Source organism: Caretta caretta, chromosome 14 (assembly GCF_965140235.1).
Source record: "Caretta caretta isolate rCarCar2 chromosome 14, rCarCar1.hap1, whole genome shotgun sequence".
Lineage (NCBI taxonomy): Eukaryota > Metazoa > Chordata > Testudines > Cheloniidae > Caretta > Caretta caretta.
In genome coordinates this window covers 8,522,164-8,540,271 of record NC_134219.1, presented here as the reverse complement: position 1 = coordinate 8,540,271, position 18,108 = coordinate 8,522,164, and the positions used below count along the sequence as shown (strand labels likewise).

General features: G+C 39.0%; 1 protein-coding gene across 9 annotated transcripts in view; it reads right to left on the bottom strand.

The window, feature by feature from the left end:
* The window catches only part of BPTF (bromodomain PHD finger transcription factor), a 93,658-nt gene that overhangs the window by 57,833 nt on the left and 17,717 nt on the right, over nucleotides 1-18,108 (bottom strand). For all 9 annotated transcript variants that reach the window (XM_048819219.2, XM_048819217.2, XM_048819222.2 and 6 more), the window contains exon 2: nucleotides 13,766-14,588. In XM_048819219.2, coding sequence (XP_048675176.2) covers nucleotides 13,766-14,588 — 823 coding nt within the window. The remainder of the gene's footprint in view (nucleotides 1-13,765; nucleotides 14,589-18,108) is intronic.

The window sequence follows — 18,108 nt, the reverse complement described above, 5'->3', positions numbered from 1 at the left end:
CTAAATTTCCCTCACTACTGGCCCTCTCCAGTGTTTTTTCTCCCCAATGAAAGTATATGATTTGGCCTTATGCATTCAGGAACACAAGTATCCTTAGTGATTTGATGAGTTTATTTACATATTAGAATACTTTAAATTAAGATTATAAAGCAAACTAAACAGTCAGTTACACACAGACAGTGCAGAAAAATTCAAATTCACCAAAGTGTTGTTACGAAGACAATCATCCTCAAAATTGCCAAAATATCAGGAGCTTGGAAGTAATGGCAATATGACTTTACATTAAATCACCACCTTTCTAGACATTACTTCAAAATATGTTTTTGACTGGCTGACAGAATCTGGCATATCGCAAAGAAATACTACCCTTTCCATTAAAAAGGACTTAGGGGAATCTTTCCTTGCTTTTGGAAGGCAACTAAGACTCTAACTTAATTTATTCCTCTAGTCCAGTGGTCCCTAAACTTTTTACAGGGGGTCCCCATTACCGCTGTCTGCACCTCCTCCCTTCCCCAAAGCCGCCATTGGGAGCTAGGAGCGAGGCCAGGAGCTAGTGCCAAAGCAGAGCAGGACTGTGTGGTGTTCCCTTCCTGCCCCCTGTGGGGGCTGGCCTCTGCCCCGCCGCATCCCCCGCCCTCCTAGAGAGGCACGCCCCATAGTTTGGGGACTACTGCTCTAGTCTTTCTAATCTCCATCTGATCTTCATAGTTTAGCATGTTTTAGTTGTTTAGTGGTTTTAAAAGGTTTCCAACAAAAATGATTATTTAAGAAAATTTTCAGGTTGTTCACACAGATTACAGATCCAACGGATAGTTCAAAAATAGTTTTTATATTGTCAACTCTTTGTTCTTATTTATCTCTGTGGCATACTCTAACACTTAGCCACCTATGTGTTTTTCAAACTTAACAGAGTTAATGGTTAAACCATATTTCATCTAAACTAAGAAAAAATTATTCTAGTCTGATAGGTGCTTCAAATCCTATGAGTGAAGAGACTGTCGAACTACTGGGATATGGAAAGGAAAAGCAGGAGGCGGCAGAAACTCAAGAAGAGAAGGGAGAGAAAACAGCACACAAGTGACAATATAGCTTATTCAGAAAAAGGAAGAACAGACTGTAAACGAAAAGAACAGATAAGAGAAAAAAAAGTGGTAAAAGAGCAAGAGGAAAAGAAAAAAGAATACATGCTTACAGTGTTGTATTTATTTGTTACTCTTGTTTTATATCCCTGGCAGACACCACTGCAATGATGGGAGTGGGAAGGGTTGGCAGAGCTGTTGTAGGGGCTAGACAGTCATTTTGCTGCTTAGTAATATTGTTGAGCACATGTAATTGTTGATAAGAGTTATACTTTTATGAAATTACTTAATTACTCAGCAGCAGGCATATTTGTTTTTCATTTTGAACCCAATTTATAAATCACACAAGATTACTGGCTAACCAACACAGAAGCCCACCTCACCTATCTTAGCTACTTAGAAGACTCCCATTATCAAAGTATCTGAGTGCCTCTCAGTCTTTACTGTATTTATTCTCAACATCCCTGTCAGGTAGGAAAGTACTGTTATTCCCACTTTACAGATTGGAAATAGACGCAGAAAGAAGCTACGCGACTTATCGAGACTTTGGCTGTGGCCATCAAGCAGGTTTCTTCCTCTGACCTCCTTTTTTCCCCACCTAGCTTCCTACCAAGGAATCCAAAATGCCACAGCTAAAGTCATATCTGTTGCTCTGACTATACAGTTACCCAGCCTAAGACACCCACCTCCTCCTCCCCCTCCCTCTGTTCTCATTTCTTTTTACTCCGGTGTTGCAGGGCTCCCTCAGGTCACCCCATCATACAGCAATGTAGATTCGCATCTAGTAGATTTCTCTCTCCACTCCAGGCATAGAGACAGAGAGCTTACCCTACCATCTATAAATTGCCATGTTATAGTCTGACACCCCAAAAGAATCCTGAGCCACCTAGATGGATGCTACATCACAAAGGGATGATATTTTACAGGAGAGACCACAAAGGTAAACTTTCTGGATCTAGTCAAAGCTCTAATCGTTTCATGACTGCTCTGATCATGTACAGGAAACAGACTACTAAAAAACAAAGTATTTTTTGAGAGTGCCATCTAATTTTTTCACAGGGTTTCACTGGGCATGGTATTTCCCTGGCAAGAAAGCTACAAAGAACATAAGGACAGCCACACTGGGGCAGACCAACAGTCCATATAGCCCAGTATCCTGTCTTCTGACAGTGGCCAGTGCTAGGTCCTTCAGAGGGAGTGAACAAAACAGCAACTTATTGAGTGATCCATTCCATTGTCCAGTCCCAGCTTCCGGCAGTCAGAGGTTTAGGAACACTCAGCTAATGGCTGTTCCTTTCTAGATTAGAAACTGCTCTTCCCAGAGGACAGGGTGGATAAAAATCAATTTTTTTTTTAAATAAAAAAATCAGATTTTATTTAAATCCATTTTTCTGATGAAATGCTTTTTGAGGGAAAAAACCTATCTAAAGATAGTTTTAATTAAGATACATTATAGCTCAAAAACATCTCATTCTGGAATAGGGATTTAAATTCTAATTCTATTATATGAGACAATATATTCACATAATGTTTAAGAAAAGTTGGTAAATGAGTTCCAATAGTTCATGGATTAGGGACCCAATCTTAGGCGGTTCCAGGGGCTTCTGTACAGATTTAGTTTATCTTTCTGTCTACCCAATGGGACTCAGTGCTCAGTCTAGAAGATACCATCAGAGATGCTTAGTTTGCTGTTCTCAAACCGTGGATTTGTGTCTCCAGAGATAACATGCTTGTTAACAGCAAAAATGTTTTAAAATAAATATCTAGAGAGAGGTGAGAAATAACAGACCTCAACCCTATTGTCCCTCTGCAAATTTGTGTACACAGAGTCAATTCCTTACCTCTCTTTAAAAGTGCAAAGTTTCAGAAAGTTCAATGAATAGAAGATTGTTGGGGGCAGAGTAGATCTGGACAAGGAGAAGAAGTCTGGAGATAAATGTGAGAAGGGAGGGACAGGCAGCAGAAACAAAAGTGAAACTGTTTGAGCAGCATATTCCAGAAGTCTTGAGGTCTTTCTGAGTGTAGTCCTCATTGATTTGAGATCTACCATACCATTCTCTCACTAGAAGGGAAAACCTATAATGACAGCAGGCCGTAAAAAAGACCCAGTTTGGGAATATTTTAATGAAGTTCCTCTACCTGTGGGTAAGACAGGCATGCATGCAAAACGCAAACAGTGCAAAAAAGCAATGCAAAGCCTGGTTGACCGAATGAAACAACATCATTAGAAGTGTTCCTTCTCAGGAAGAAGCTGCGTTGAAGATGATGAAAGGAACACATCTGAACATGCAGAATCTTCAGGTTGGTAAATTTTTTTATTTCATTACTTCTTTCTTAAGGGCTTCCTTCTGGTCTATTCTTGAATTCTCATGTCTGAGCAAAAAATATATTTTGTTACTCTATCATTTTAGATGCAGTTGTGATAAAAAATAAATAAAGCTGAAATAGGCAGATCTTCCTGCGGGAAGTGGCGCGGGCCAAGGGACTTACTGGCTGCCACTTCCTGCAGTCCCCATTGGCTGGGCACAGCGAACCGCAGCCAGTGGGAGCTGCGATCAGCCGAACCTGCAGATGCAGCAGATAAACAAACCGGCCGGGCCTGCCAGGGGCTTTCCCTGAACAAGTGGTGTCCCAAGTCTGGGAAACACTGGTCTAGAAGGTGAAATTGTTAACCTGAGTCTTGATGGGTGGAGCAATGTCCACAATGATCCTGTTGTATGTGCTTGTCTGACAATCGAAGAAGGGAATAAGAAGAGGAGTACTTGTGGCACCTTAGAGACTAACAAATTTATTTGAGCATAAGCTTTCATGAGCTACAGCTCACATCCGATGAAGTGAGCTGTAGCTCATGAAAGCTTATGCTCAAATAAATTTGTTAGTCTCTAAGGTGCCACATGTACTCATTTTCTTTTTGCGGATACAGACTAACACGGCTGCTACTCTGAAACCTGTCATTGAAGAAGGGAATGTCTTCCTTATAGAAACAACTGATATATCAGGAAATGCACACACAGCGGAATACTTACAAGAAGTAGCAGTAAAAGCAATAAACTGAAAAACAATTCAAATGTCCAGTATGCAGCTTGGTCACAGACAATGCTACAAATGTATCCAAGATTAGAAGAAACTGAGAAGAGAGTCCCAAGCTAATAACATACGGTTGCAGTGCTCATTTATGCACCTCTTAGCCAAAGACTTCAGTGTTCCAGAAATAAAGGCTAATAATGTTGAAATTGCAAAATACTTCCGTAACAACCACTTTGCTCTGAAAAAGAGGGAGGAACCAAGCTAACTCTCCCACAAGACGTACGACGGAACTCAGTAGTGGACTGTTTTGAGCACTATATCAAGATCTGGCCTAATCTGATGACAGTTTGTGAACAAAATAGTGAAAAAATAGCCCAAGTTCTCAACATTGGGCTTAAGAGAAATGTTGAACACATGCTGAGCGCCCTGAAGCCTATTTCTATAGCCTTGAACAAAATGAAGGGAAATAGCTGTAAATAGCTGTTCTATTGCTGATGCTGTTGAAATTTGGAAGGAACTGAGATCTTAAAAAGATAAATATGCAAGGACAGAGTTAAATTACAAGCATTTAAAAAAAACGAATGGGACAAGCACTGTCTCCAGCTCATTTTCTTGCCAATATTTGCAATACTCGGTACCAGGGTCAAACCTTAACTGCTGAAGAAGAGGAATTGGCTATGACATGGACATCCAGCAATCATCCCTCCATTATGCCAACTATAATAAATTTCAGAGCGAATGATGCACCATTCAAGAAATATATGTTTGCTGATGATGTTTTAAAGAAAGTCACTCCATTGAACTGGTGGAAGTCACTTAAGCACTTCAATTCAGAGACTGTTGAAGTGATAATCTCACTTTTAACAGCAGTAGCTTCTTCTGCTGGTGTAGAAAGAATATTTTCTTCCTTTGGACTAATTCATTCCAAATTGAGAAATCGTTTGGGACCTGAAAAAGCAGGAAAGCTTGTTTTTCTTTTCCAGATTATGAACAAACAGGAAAATGAAGCTGAAGATGACTGAGTTAGCTGCAGAAGCCAATATTTTATGTTCTTCATGTTGATCTGGCTGACACAGTTGATTTAATTTTTATTTAAAAAAACAAATGTCATTTAACTATTTTAGTTAAACAATTTTAACAAAAACAAACCTGATTTTAAAAAACTTGAATGTTTAAATTCAAAAATTCATATGCTTGTTTTGTTAAAATATTATATGCTTGCTGTTGAAGAAAAAAAATCCAGAATACACAACATTGATTTAGTCAAATAAAACAGTTTAGATGTCTGGTGATATTCTCCTCCTAATACAGCATGGCAAGAAAATCCTCCAAATATTAATGATTAACCTGTTGAATTGGAGATAGTTCACCTCCCAATGACTTCATAAATATCTGCTTCAATTACCTTTGGTAAATGAAATAACCAAACAATAATTCATTTTCCAATGTAACTATAAAACTAATCTGAAAAGTTTTCAAAATAAATCACTTTAAAAACGTATAGTGTGTACCTTTTAAAAATGAAACCTACATCTCTATCTCTGAGTTGTGAAGAATATGTATTAAAGGTTATAACAACCAACAAGAATGCACTTTTACGTAGAAATCCATGATTAAATTGAGTCTTCCTGACTAGAGGTTTAAATCAAATCCACCCTGCCAGAGGATTTTCCCTTCTTGGGATGATGTCAAATAAAGATTGGAAAGGGCATGAGACATGAAGAGATCCAAAGAAAACAAGGACTCAGGTCTACTGATGCCCATGATCTGGGCCTGCTGGGAGCCTTACAGAATGAGAGAGATGAGATCTGGAGTTTGTGTTGACAGTGTGGGAGGTAGATCGTTGCCACTCAAAGAAGCTGTTTCAACAGAAACACCTGATATTTCTGGGCTGGGTTAGTCAGCACTGCTCCTAGAGAATGAATCAGGAGAGACAGCGGAGGATAGAACTAGAGAGACAGAATGGGGCCCAGGACTCTTGCTGCTTCTGGTGCATTTGGGACAAAAGGAGTCTGCTAGAGCACGGGTCAGTGGAAACTCCCATACCTTGGGCACTTTCTTCCCCTCTGTCCAACCTGGCCTTTTCGTTTTGAGGACATGTTCAGCTTGACATAATGAAATCACAGGAAAAAACTGTGAATATCTGTAAAGCCTGGTCCTGCTTCAGTAAACAGGCTTCCAGCCCTTCCTGATGCTGCTATGGAGTGCGGGAGACCACACATACACAAAGCTGAACAGGAGCAGAGGACTCCAACCTATGGAAACCTCAGCACGACTGACAACCGAAACAGGAAGTACTGAGTAAAAGGAATCCCCCTGGTGTCCTTGATATACTGCCCTAAAGTGCCCCCCTCCCCTCACACACACACACCTGATTCGTTGGCGGATTGGAGGGGAAAAAAAAGAAGGCCAAACTTCTGCCTAAAAAGAGGACACAAACATCCCAGAGGAACTTTTGTCTGCCTTGAAATGGAGTCTGGGTTTAAATATGGCTGCAGTACCACAAGCATGCTACCAGACTAGCCAATATCAGGTTTAAGAGGGGGAAATCTCAAGACAAATTTTACATTTTAGTATGTCTACACAGTAACAACACACCTGCAGCTGGCCTGAGTCAGCTGACTTGGGCTTGCAGAGCTCAAGCTGCAGGGCTGTAAAAATGTGGTGTAGCTGTTTGGGTCAGATTGCAACCAAGGCTCTGGGGCCCTTCTGCCTTGTGGGGTACCAGAGCTTGAGCTTCGGCTTGAGCCTGAACATCTACGCCGCAATTTTACAGTCCCACAGCACAAGTCAGTTGACATGGGCCAGCTATGGGTGTTTAATCACTGTGTAGACATTCCCTATCTTATCTTTAAAGTGTGGAATTCAATGTTTAATATTAGTAAGTATGTTGAGTTTTGACAGAGGGATCAGAGGCTGCTAAATAGCCTGGGAGCTTGATTTATGGCTCTCTGTTAATCCGAACTATTACAGTTGATGTTTCTCCCACTTCCTCCTCATTTCCAGAGATTCTGGTTAAGCAATATCTCCAATGGAAAATGTTAAGACCTTCAGTGTAACCAGAATGACTTAATAAGGGGAGGTACAAGTTTGAGTTGGGGCCACGATGCCTGATAAAACTGGTGGAGCCACGACCTACCACCTTTGGCTTTAAGTTTTAAGAAAATGTATTGAGTGGAGATGGAAGTTTGTCAAGGTAAACTTTGAAATATGTTACATCAATGCAAAATTGAGAATCTGAGACCTGTTTTGTAAGAATCAAATTACTACAGAAAAAGGATCTAAATTTGACATTACTAACAGATGTTAGATAATTAAACTACCATCATCCCCTTCTTGCCCTCTCAGTCCTCATTTTAGGGCAAAGCTTTCTTCAAAATTTTATCTTACGTACTGATTTAACTGTTTTAGTTGCATTTTTTACTCCTGGGGAATTCTGTGCAGAATTCATGTCCCCCACAGATTTCTTTGCTTCCCTGCAGAAAAATGACTTCTGATGGGGAAGCAAAGGGAAGCCGCAAGAGCGGTCGTGTGATCCTCCTTAGCAGCGCAGGCAAGTCAGTTTGGGTGCCTGGAGCAGCTGGTAGAAACATAAGTCACCGCTTGGGGACAGGGGGGTAGCAGGCAGTAGGATGGGCAATCACAGGTTTTGGAGGGGTGGGGGGGAAAATGGACAGTCATGCGTGTGAGAGAGTGAAACTTGGTCGGTCCCTCTCGCTCGCTACTGTGGCACGCTAATGTACAGAATTACAGAATCATAGGACTGGAAGGGACCTTGGGAGGTCATCTAGTCCAGTCCCCTGCACTCATGGAAGGACTAAGTATTATCTAGACCATCCCTGACAGGTGTATACTCCTGGGGGAATTCTGCACCACTGCACAATGCAGAATTTTGCAGAAATTAACGTGTGCACAGAATTTCTTTCCCCCACAGAAATGGGCTGCAGTGCTGCTAGCTGCCACCAGGGGCCACTGGACCCAGCAGAACCCAACTCGCACATAGAAGACACTGCTGGGGGAGGGAGAGGGAGCTAGAAGGTTCCTGGCAGCTGCTGTTCCCAGCATTCTGTGAGGGAAGGAAAAAGCAGTGTGCAGGAAACTCCATGCAAGCCTGGTACCAAGCATAAGGCTGTTTCTCCCTCTGTATCTCTGGGCTCTTGCGGGGAGGGTTGTGGGTGTCTGGCCCCCTGGCTGGGCTCAGGGGAGGCAGAGAAACAGGAACGGGGTTGTCATAGGGGTTTCTTTAATGCTCTATTCCTGGGGGAATGTTTGTGTGTGTCTGTATTATTATAGACATACTTGCTGACAGGTAGAGCTGGTCTCCACTACTGGGGAGATTGACACTGCTGCAATCTAGTGAAGACCCACTAAACCGACGGCAGAATGCTCTCCAGTTGACACTGGTACTCCAGCTCTCCGAGAAGAGTAAGGGAAGTCGACCGGAGTGCATCTCCCATCGATTCAGTGCCGTGAAGACACAGGGGTAAGTTATTCATGCAGCTGGACTGGTGTAACTTAGGTCAACTTACCCCTGTAGTGAAGACAACCCTGCATTTTGAAATAAATTACCAAAATAATTGAAACTGGAGTGATTATGTAGTGTTATAATAATAAAATTTGCAGAATTTTGTAGAATTCAAAAATACTGTATGCAAAATTTTTAATTTTGGGTATAGAATGCCCCCAGGAGTAATTTTTCCCCTTCCTTAGTTGTTTTTTGTTTTCAGGTTAGTAGTTACTACTCAGCATAATGCATATTCAGTACCAAAAAATGCACTAAAAAACAATAAAACTGTGACTGTAAAATTTGACACTGCAATTAACAACCATCAACAATTAAATCTGAAAAACAAGTACTGTAAAAACTAAAATTTGTGACAAATCATACTGGTATATTTTCTCTTGTTATTAAGATTGTTTAATGGGAGGGTTAAGATTTCCATTCCATTCCATGGCAAACTATAATTTCAAATTGTACCTGCAAGAGTAGAGACTCCATATTAACACTGAAGTAAATCACTGATAAGTATCTGAAAGCCTAGATAGTGCCAAAAATGGCAAAAATAAAAATTTTAATTTTCAGTTTTAATAGTGTAATGTTAGCATAACAAGATTTCTAAATTATTTAAATCTGATATACTGTAACCATTCTCAGACTGTAAAGAACCTTTTCTCCTGCGTAACTGCTGAGTTTCTCCCACCACCATTTTGGAATCTTAGGGAAGGGAGAGGAGATAATTAACATTATCTGAATTTATGTTAGCACGTATTACAAAAATCTTTAACCTAATCAGTTTCATGCTCTAGTTCTCACACACACAACCGGGATTATCAGTATTGGCAATATTACAAGGGAATGTCTAAATTCAAGGAAAATCTTTAACTGAAATTTAGGTCTTCCCCCTTTTTCAAAAAAATCTTTATATTTTGCGCCTAATACACCTGACAATGTACCTTTAAAGAATTAAAAGATTTCCAATTAAGCAGTTTAGATAATAAAGAGACTCAATTTCATTTTCTTTTAAAGCGTTCACATTTATTTAAGATTCCAAATACTTAGAGTTTAGAATTGTTCGCACACCAATCAGATCACTACTTTCTGGGTACTGTACAGTGCATTTAGGTATAATCTTTAAAGCTGTGGTTCCAAAAACTCACACATGTAAATCTTATTCCACATATGTTTCAACTACAGCCTCCAACCAACTGTTCTCCCAGAAGACTAGTGGCATATAGGGTCTGCTCTAAAGCCCACTAAAACCACAGGAATTATCAGTGACTTCCATGGACTCTGGATTAGGCCCAAAAATGGGTTTAAGGAGGAAAATGACAAGAGGATGCTGCTCACTGAAAACACACTGAGTAGCTCCCATTTGACTCCAGCCTTGTAACAATAAGGTGGTAACAAGATGACGCAGGACCACTGAAGTACTTGAACATCAGCACACAAACAATGCAGAGATGAACTCTGTCTTTGCTCTGTAAAAAACATTTAAGAGAAAAAAGTGTTTACACCACTAGTTCACTTCTATATTTTGAGCAGTGAGGCAAGTACTTATTTTACTCTTAAATGTTTGACTATTCTCTTATGACTGAAGTGGAAGTTCAAACATCTTTAGCACTTTATTTGCTATCCTCCATTTGCTGAGGGAAAAAGGAAGTGCGCTGGAAAAGTCAGGCATATGCATCTCCAGTGCAAGTTTATTGCAAAAAGAGATGTTCGGAAAAAAATCAAAATAATTCAAATAGGAAAAATATATATTTTTAGATAGCCTTTTTCCTCTGAGTAAATACAACCTAGGAACAATTACCCTTCACGAACCTCATTTTCTTCTTTATTTTCCTGCAAAGACTGTCTGACTAAGGAGAACTGACACTTCCTTTTCAGCTGAGAGGATTAGTTAAAGTTCTCCAATGATCCCCATTTTAAAGTTTTTAGAGTTGCTTGTTTACCTCTCAGCAGCCTCTGACAGAGTATGGCTACACTAAAACCAGGAAATATGATTGCAGAATGGGTAGTCATACCCAAACTAGCTTTTACCCAGCTAGATCAAAGCTAGTTTAAGTAACAATAGCAGTGTAGCTGCAGCAGACCAGGTTAGCTGCTCCAGTATGTACCTAGGGGCCTGGGCAGGGTTATACTCAGGAGGATAGCCCCTGCCACCATGGCTACACTGTTATTGTTACTCAAGCTAGCATTGATCTAGCTAGATTAAAGCCAGATCAGGTATGCCTACAGATGCTGCAATCACACCTCCTGATTGCCGTGAAGACATACCCTAGTCTTCTTCAGTTCTGAGCTACTGCTCTCCTCTAGTGCTTTCTAACTGCCAAGCGGCATCCCCTTTTCCTGCCCTCTAGGAGAGTGCTATACTATCACTATTTCCTCTTGTAATACAATCTTTTTCATGCTTTGCGCTGAACATGATTGTCCTTAATAATCAGCACAGTTTAACCAGTTTTTAACATTCTGGAAAGTCATATTATAGATTACTTTAAGAATCAGAAGATCTAGTACATCAAGAGAGTGGGACATACTAAAGTAGAGAACCCCCATCTCTAAACATAAATACGTGTTTGAAACTTATCTATTTCAATAATGGTCTCTACAATAGTATATCAACTCTATGAACCTTAAACAATATGTAGATGTGTGTCGCCTTGTGGATATGTACACCTAAAAACTGGATTATACTAATAAAAAGGGGGGTTAAAAAGAAAGCGTGGTGTATCAGATTTAAGAATGTATAGAAGTCTACTGAAGTATTTAAATCAGCTCAATTTTAAAAAGTTATGCTAATACAGCATACATGGAATAAAAGGTTAAATTCAGTTTAACTGGAAAAAAGTTACTTTGGACACAAATTTAACATTTGCCAGATTCCTCCACCTCAAACCCTTCCTCCAAGAGAAAGATAATGTCTGGGAAGTGCAGAGAAAACAGATGGGCAAGCTCCCAAGTCCAGTTAACAACAAAAAGGGCATGTCCATTCTTTCAGCAGTCAACCTTGCTTAACTGAAATACAAAACTTCACTATTATGGAAAAAAATTCCCCTTTTTGTCATAGACCAAGTCCCTAATCTGGAGTTGATCACAGGGGCTCACATGTCCCAGTATGCAGTATTCTGATAATCTCAACAAAGCAGGATCTCTGATCATGGGGTATGTATTTTGCAGAACTACAGGAGTGCAAGAGGAAAGACAAGTTAAAAATCACTATTTTGCTGAAACTCTTCCAGTTTCTCTGAGCCTCTGAACCTCTTCCAGTAAAATGAAGATTCTATGATTTATGATTTCATGCTGTCATAGAAATTATGGTGTCAGATTTGGAGAAGGAAATGTGCTATTTAATAGCCACTGTCTATTGGATTTTTTGTAAGTAGTGAATGGATTTAATATTTTTCCTAGGATGAAAGCTGCTCCCCAAATCTTTAAATGCACGAGTGGGAATTCAGATGAATAATCTGCTACTAATGGAAAATGCCCACTTCCAAAGAGCTGAGGAGCAGCGTGTCTCATAGCCTGACAAATCAGGCTACGTAATTCAACAGAAACCAACAGAGGGCAGCCCTCATCTGATTGAGGTCTCACATACAGAATAAAGTTGACAACAAGATCAGGCTGATCAACTTCAGCAATACATAATAGGCTGCAGTTAGCCCCAAGAATCTTACAGAAGATTAACTGCTACAACTGTGGCTTTTATGATCTGGTGAAGTAATTAAAATGACAGGAAAAACCCTCACCTCACAATTATAGGACATGCTAATATTCTCTGTTAACAAGTTGAAGTTATACCCTTGGTGGATTTAACCTCAAGAACTAGTCAATACTTTAAGTATCAATGAATGATTATGTACTAATGCTAGCAGGAAGAGATGACAGTACATTCTGAAGGACTACAAATGCATGGTTTGGCCTGATGTCTTGCAAGTGACAGAATCATATTGATGGCCCCTCCTCCCAGAGAGTCTAACATTTTGATATATTTCAATGTAATTAATTTTGTAAAATTTTGTTAACTGTAACTTATTATGGACTATTTTCTCCAGGATTGAATGCTTAATGGGAGATGGTATGAAGAGATAATAAAGCTCACTATGTTAAGCATTTTATTTCTCTCTTCATAAATTTCCACTTCTTTTCCCTTTTCACAGCTACTGTGTTAGACAAGATTTTCAGAAGTAGCCAGGATTCCACTATCTATTTTCTATTAGAAAATAAAGATCTGTTTACAACTCCAAATTTAACTTTTCAGGGAGGAGGAGAAAAAAAGATCAGGTACCCTGAGCTACCATAAAGCATCTTAGATTATGATTATTAATCACATTTATGACAGTAGTACCTAAAGACCAACCAAGAATGGGTCCCCAAAGTGCTAGGCACTGTAGAAACAAAACAATAGACAGCTTGAACTCATAGGTCTATGCATTCACTTCCTCTTTATAGCCTGAAGACTTATTTCATTTGTACATGCTCTCCATCACTGCAGTCCTGGCTGTGAACAATAGAGAGTGATCCAAGAGGATTTCTACTAGTCAGGCACAGGCAGACCATCAACAGTCACCAATATTCAACAATCAAATCTCCATCAGCAGGGGGAAACAGTATTCTGAAGTTGCTCCTAAATCCTGGTTTCTATGCAGCCTGCTGCTACGAAGGCACTGGATAGATCCAGTTTAAGTGATGTTAACAAGAAGTTCAATATTTTTAGAAAGGATATTGTAATGTTATTTTTCATATTTTTTAAAGTAGTCTCTTATTGTCTGCAATAACTCTGTGGATGCTCAAGACCAAAACATATTCCTTTACTGAGATTCCATTTCCCTTATCCCACATTCATGCCTACTACACGCTGGTTTGTTTTTACACATGAGCATTGGGCTGAAAGTATTAAAGTTCTGTCATACATAGAGTATTTAAACATTCGTTTTGGCAAAACTACATGGATGAAATACATGGATTTTGGAACCTACATAGAAAAGTACACAGGAACTTTGGTCTTATATTACAAAAAAATATATATATATATATATATACACACACACACACACACACACCTTTAAGATGAAAACAGTACTTATAGGAAAAAGGTTTTAAACAAATACTTAACATCCTAATGTTCTTCAGAATAGACTAAAGGACCGGATTTACTTACATAATAAGTCTTCTGTTCAGGAACCAATATTTCCGTCTGTTTCTGTCGTATCCAATGGGTTCATGTCGAATATATGGTTTATTTTTTTGGATTTCAGCAACACAGTCAGTTACACCAGGCACCTTATGTGCTACACAGACCTCACACTGCCATTCGTCCTCTGGTACCTCTTCAAGAGGTGGTTTCACACACTCTAAATGGTACACAGCTGAGCAAGTTTCACAGCAAAGCAAATCCCCCAGTTTGTGACAAACCCTACAGTGATCATCATACTGGATAACACCTTCGGACATTAGCTCCTCACGTGCAATGTTTGTTGTAAGAAACTGATCTACTAAGAACTGTAGAACTTTGATTTTACTCTCTACTGGTCCATAAGGATAGTCCTCTGCCTCTTGATAAGGAAGAACATGATGGTATTCCTTGTCACTCTCACAATATACCCGCAGAACCTCTGGCCACGTCATTCCATCTATGAAATACAAAGTGGAATTAACGCTATCTTTGAGGTCAGCAGGTCCAAAGGTAGTATTTGAAGTGTCTTCTTCTCGTAAAACTGCTTTTAAAAGCACTATATGCATCTCTGCCATAAGTGTGCATTGCTCTTGACTTACCAGAGCAGCACAGAAGTCCTCAAAACGAAAAGGAGACAGGCGTAAAACAGTGCCAAAGTTCCGTAGTACCTCATAGATGGCAATAACATTCATTATATGCTCATTAGGCACCATTAAGTCCTCAGAGGATTTAGGAAACTCAAGGAGTGGTATGTCTTTTTCTTCCAATATTGGAGAACGTGGACGATGCACTCTTTGTCTTCTTCTACCTGTAAATAAAAGTAACAGTAAGAGTTTTGCTAATCACAAACCAGTATACTTGAGTGTGCCTCCTATGAACAGACTTCACGTGTAAAATTTTCCTTCAGAGCTACTGGAAATTAAATCTTCATGTTTTATCAGCAGCTGCACTCAGCTAAATGTAGTATTTCTCCAATTACTCCCAGTATTTTCACCCTACCCTTATATTTAAGAGTACTAAATAAAATTACTTCACAAGTCTAGATCACAAGTCTCACTTCACACTCATGTTTAAACTTCAAATTTTTAATACTCATGAAATTGTTTTTAACTTTAATCTAAATCTGACATCTAATTCTTAAAATAAAATGTAAAATCCAGACTGAGTATTCATATTGGCAAAGTAAGCAGAATCAGAAACCTAAATAAATTGAAAACAAGTAGACAAATGCCCTCAGCACCCAAAACAGTGATAGTTTCTCATTTTAATTCAGTATGGCTAGCTGTTTTGCCAAAGCTTTCAGTAAAATTTCCTATCTCTGAAAGCTTTTAATTCTTAACTGATTTTTATACTCAATACGATTCTTCAAATTGACATTTTATTCAAATGAAACTGGAGTACTAGCAACAAACCACATTGCTATTTGCCTACTCAGCAATGGTGTACAAACACTTTGTGGCAAGTGGGTGTCTTCAACTATCAGTTTCTACAGAAACTAAGTTTTTTCTTTAAAAAAATTAAGTTTCCAGCCCACATGGTTGTGAAGGAAAGCTTCCAAATACGTACTGATGTCCCGTCTTCCTAAATTTGGAAACAGATACAATGCTCTGCTATTTTGCCTGTCTATAATCAACTGAAGAGTAAAATTAACAGGACTTTGATCAGCATCTCTGTTGCTAATGAAAATTTATGCCAGTGGTGAAACTGATCAGTATGTCAATTTCACTGCAGCTGCTTGGGGAAGACAGAAGTACCAGAGCCAAACACTGTAGGTTACTTACTGGGGAGGACATAAAGAGAGAATAGGTAAGGAGCAGATTAGCAAAGACCCACCCCTAACTTTCAGGAAACTCTGGAGCGGAGAGCTTTCTTTTGTTTTTTGCAATCAGGAGACAATTGGGGTTTTCAAATTTACTGAAAATGGAGTCCCAGTCAGGGTTGAGTTAGAGCACCCTCTCCTTTTACAACAGGTGGGAACTGCGGATAAATTGGCTTTCTAACCAGAGTACTCCCTCTGGCCATTGCTGGTGGTTCTTTTCCCCCTGCCCCTCTCTCTCACACACACACACCTACCCCTAAAATAAAAAGATCTATACTTGATCTTCACTTCTGGCTTGTCAGTATCTGGTAAATGTTTAAAACCGTGCTTTCAATAAAACAGAAAAGGACCTCTCCTTAGAAAGTTTCCAGCCTCAGAAAAATTAATCTTATGCCTTTTCTAATTATCAGAAGCCAGTGCTGATCCTAAGAACGCCAAAGTAATATTTCAGTTTCCTCAGATTTAGAGGGAAGGTCACTCTTCAGGGAAGCATCCTAGAAAAGGGGGAGGGAGGGGCAGGACAGGGGAAATCCCAGCTCACCTAACCAATCAGAAAAGCTATTCAACACACACAGGAAAACCAGGCATAATCAGCACAGCTTTCTAGAACAGGAGCAATGTCACAAGATTTTTTTTAAAAAAAATATCTATCATAAAGAAGGATAAGGAATGTTTATTCTTTACATGGTGCTACAGCAGTTTTTTTTTTAAAAACCTACAAATATGTTCAATGTTTACTGGGTTAATTTAAAAGGATTCAACTACAGGTAATTGTTTTGGAGATATTAGATTGAGTATTCAGATGAACTCACCAAAGCTGTTAGAGCTTTTAAACTCAGTAAAGGGTTAGGCATCCAGACAAGTGAATATTAACTTAAAAATCAAAAGACTGAAAAGAAAACCTAATTTTAAAAAATGTGTCTCTTTCATTCAACACAGCAATCTTGTAATCTTGCTGTATTTTAGCCAATAACTCAGCAACTGTCAATATGTAAAAGGAACAGTTTGAGCTGAACTCTGTTGCCAGAGTTTCTTTACAGGGAAAATCTAAACAAAAATAAATGAGAAAGTGTAATTATCCACAAGGATAATTCCAATTACAGGTAATAAATTAGATGCATTTTCCAATGATCCAATTAAAACAGACAAAAAGAAAAGGAGTACTTGTGGCACCTTAGAGACTAACCAATTTATTTGAGCATGAGCTTTCGTGAGCTACAGCTCACTTTGAGCATGAGCTTTCGTGAGCTACAGCTCACTTCATCAGATGAAGTGAGCTGTAGCTCACGAAAGCTCATGCTCAAATAAATTGGTTAGTCTCTAAGGTGCCACAAGTACTCCTTTTCTTTTTGCGAATACAGACTAACACGGCTGTTCCTCTGAAACCTTAAAACAGACAGTGCCATATAAAACTTTATATAAAGTTTTGTATTTATAATATTAAACCTCATGGGCTAAAATCAGAGTTTACACAGAAGTTCAAATTGACCCCAACATTTGAAAGTCAAGATGGATTCTTTCCTTCTTGTGTATTGCCACCAGTGAGAGGTCAGGCAGGCCAAATTATGTCCTCAGTGACGACCATTGTTCAACTCCACTGTCTTCAAGTGGTTTTCACTGGTGTAAGTTATCGACCCTGTAATTGAAAGAACTAATCACTAACAAAAGCAGATATCAATCAGCCATAGGGTTTGACAGAGAGATGACTGAATGAATACATAAAAGGACAGATCTGTTGAGTTAGAGGGTGCCATTTTTGCAGGGTTTTTTCAGAGTAGAATACATTTTAAAGCAGCACCCAAACTTTAAGGTGGTATTAAAGAGAAAAACTCACAATTAACAAAAATACAAAACAAAAAGAAACATCTATTTTTAATGAGCGTTATGTTCCATAAAAGATGATCTGACAGATAGTTCCATTACAGGAATAGTAAATCAAGGGTTGAGCCAGTACAGAAAGAGGATAACAGACTCAAAATAATTACTATATTAGGTAAATTGCTCCCAACCTTAAAGTAGTTATCTAATTTCAAGTTTAATACATTTACTTTATAATGTGAATGAAAATCTTGTGCAACATTTGAACTACACACTCTGAAAGGATAATACAGTAGAAAAGATGAACTGCCAGATGTTTCCATTATAGAAGAAATAAATCAAGATTGAGAAGTGTATAAAAATAAATTTCCAAGTTTAGTTAAGCTACAGTTACTCTGCGGAAAATGGAAGGAGGGCAATAATCATTCTTTCAGTAAACAGCTGCACAAGTCAGTGGAAAATGTTTAAACATGGCAGACACAGCAGAACATCGGGATTTCACAGCTACAGATACAAAATGCTGTTGGCAGCAAGAATATGTAGAATAATTCATTCCTTCTATTGTTGGGATTCAAAATTCTTTTAGGCTCAAACTTGAAAGTCAGTTTGAAGAAGACACTCAGCAACGACAAAAGAACATGCATTTCCTTGGAATTTATCTTAGACTCCTGAAACTTACTTCTGATTCCCG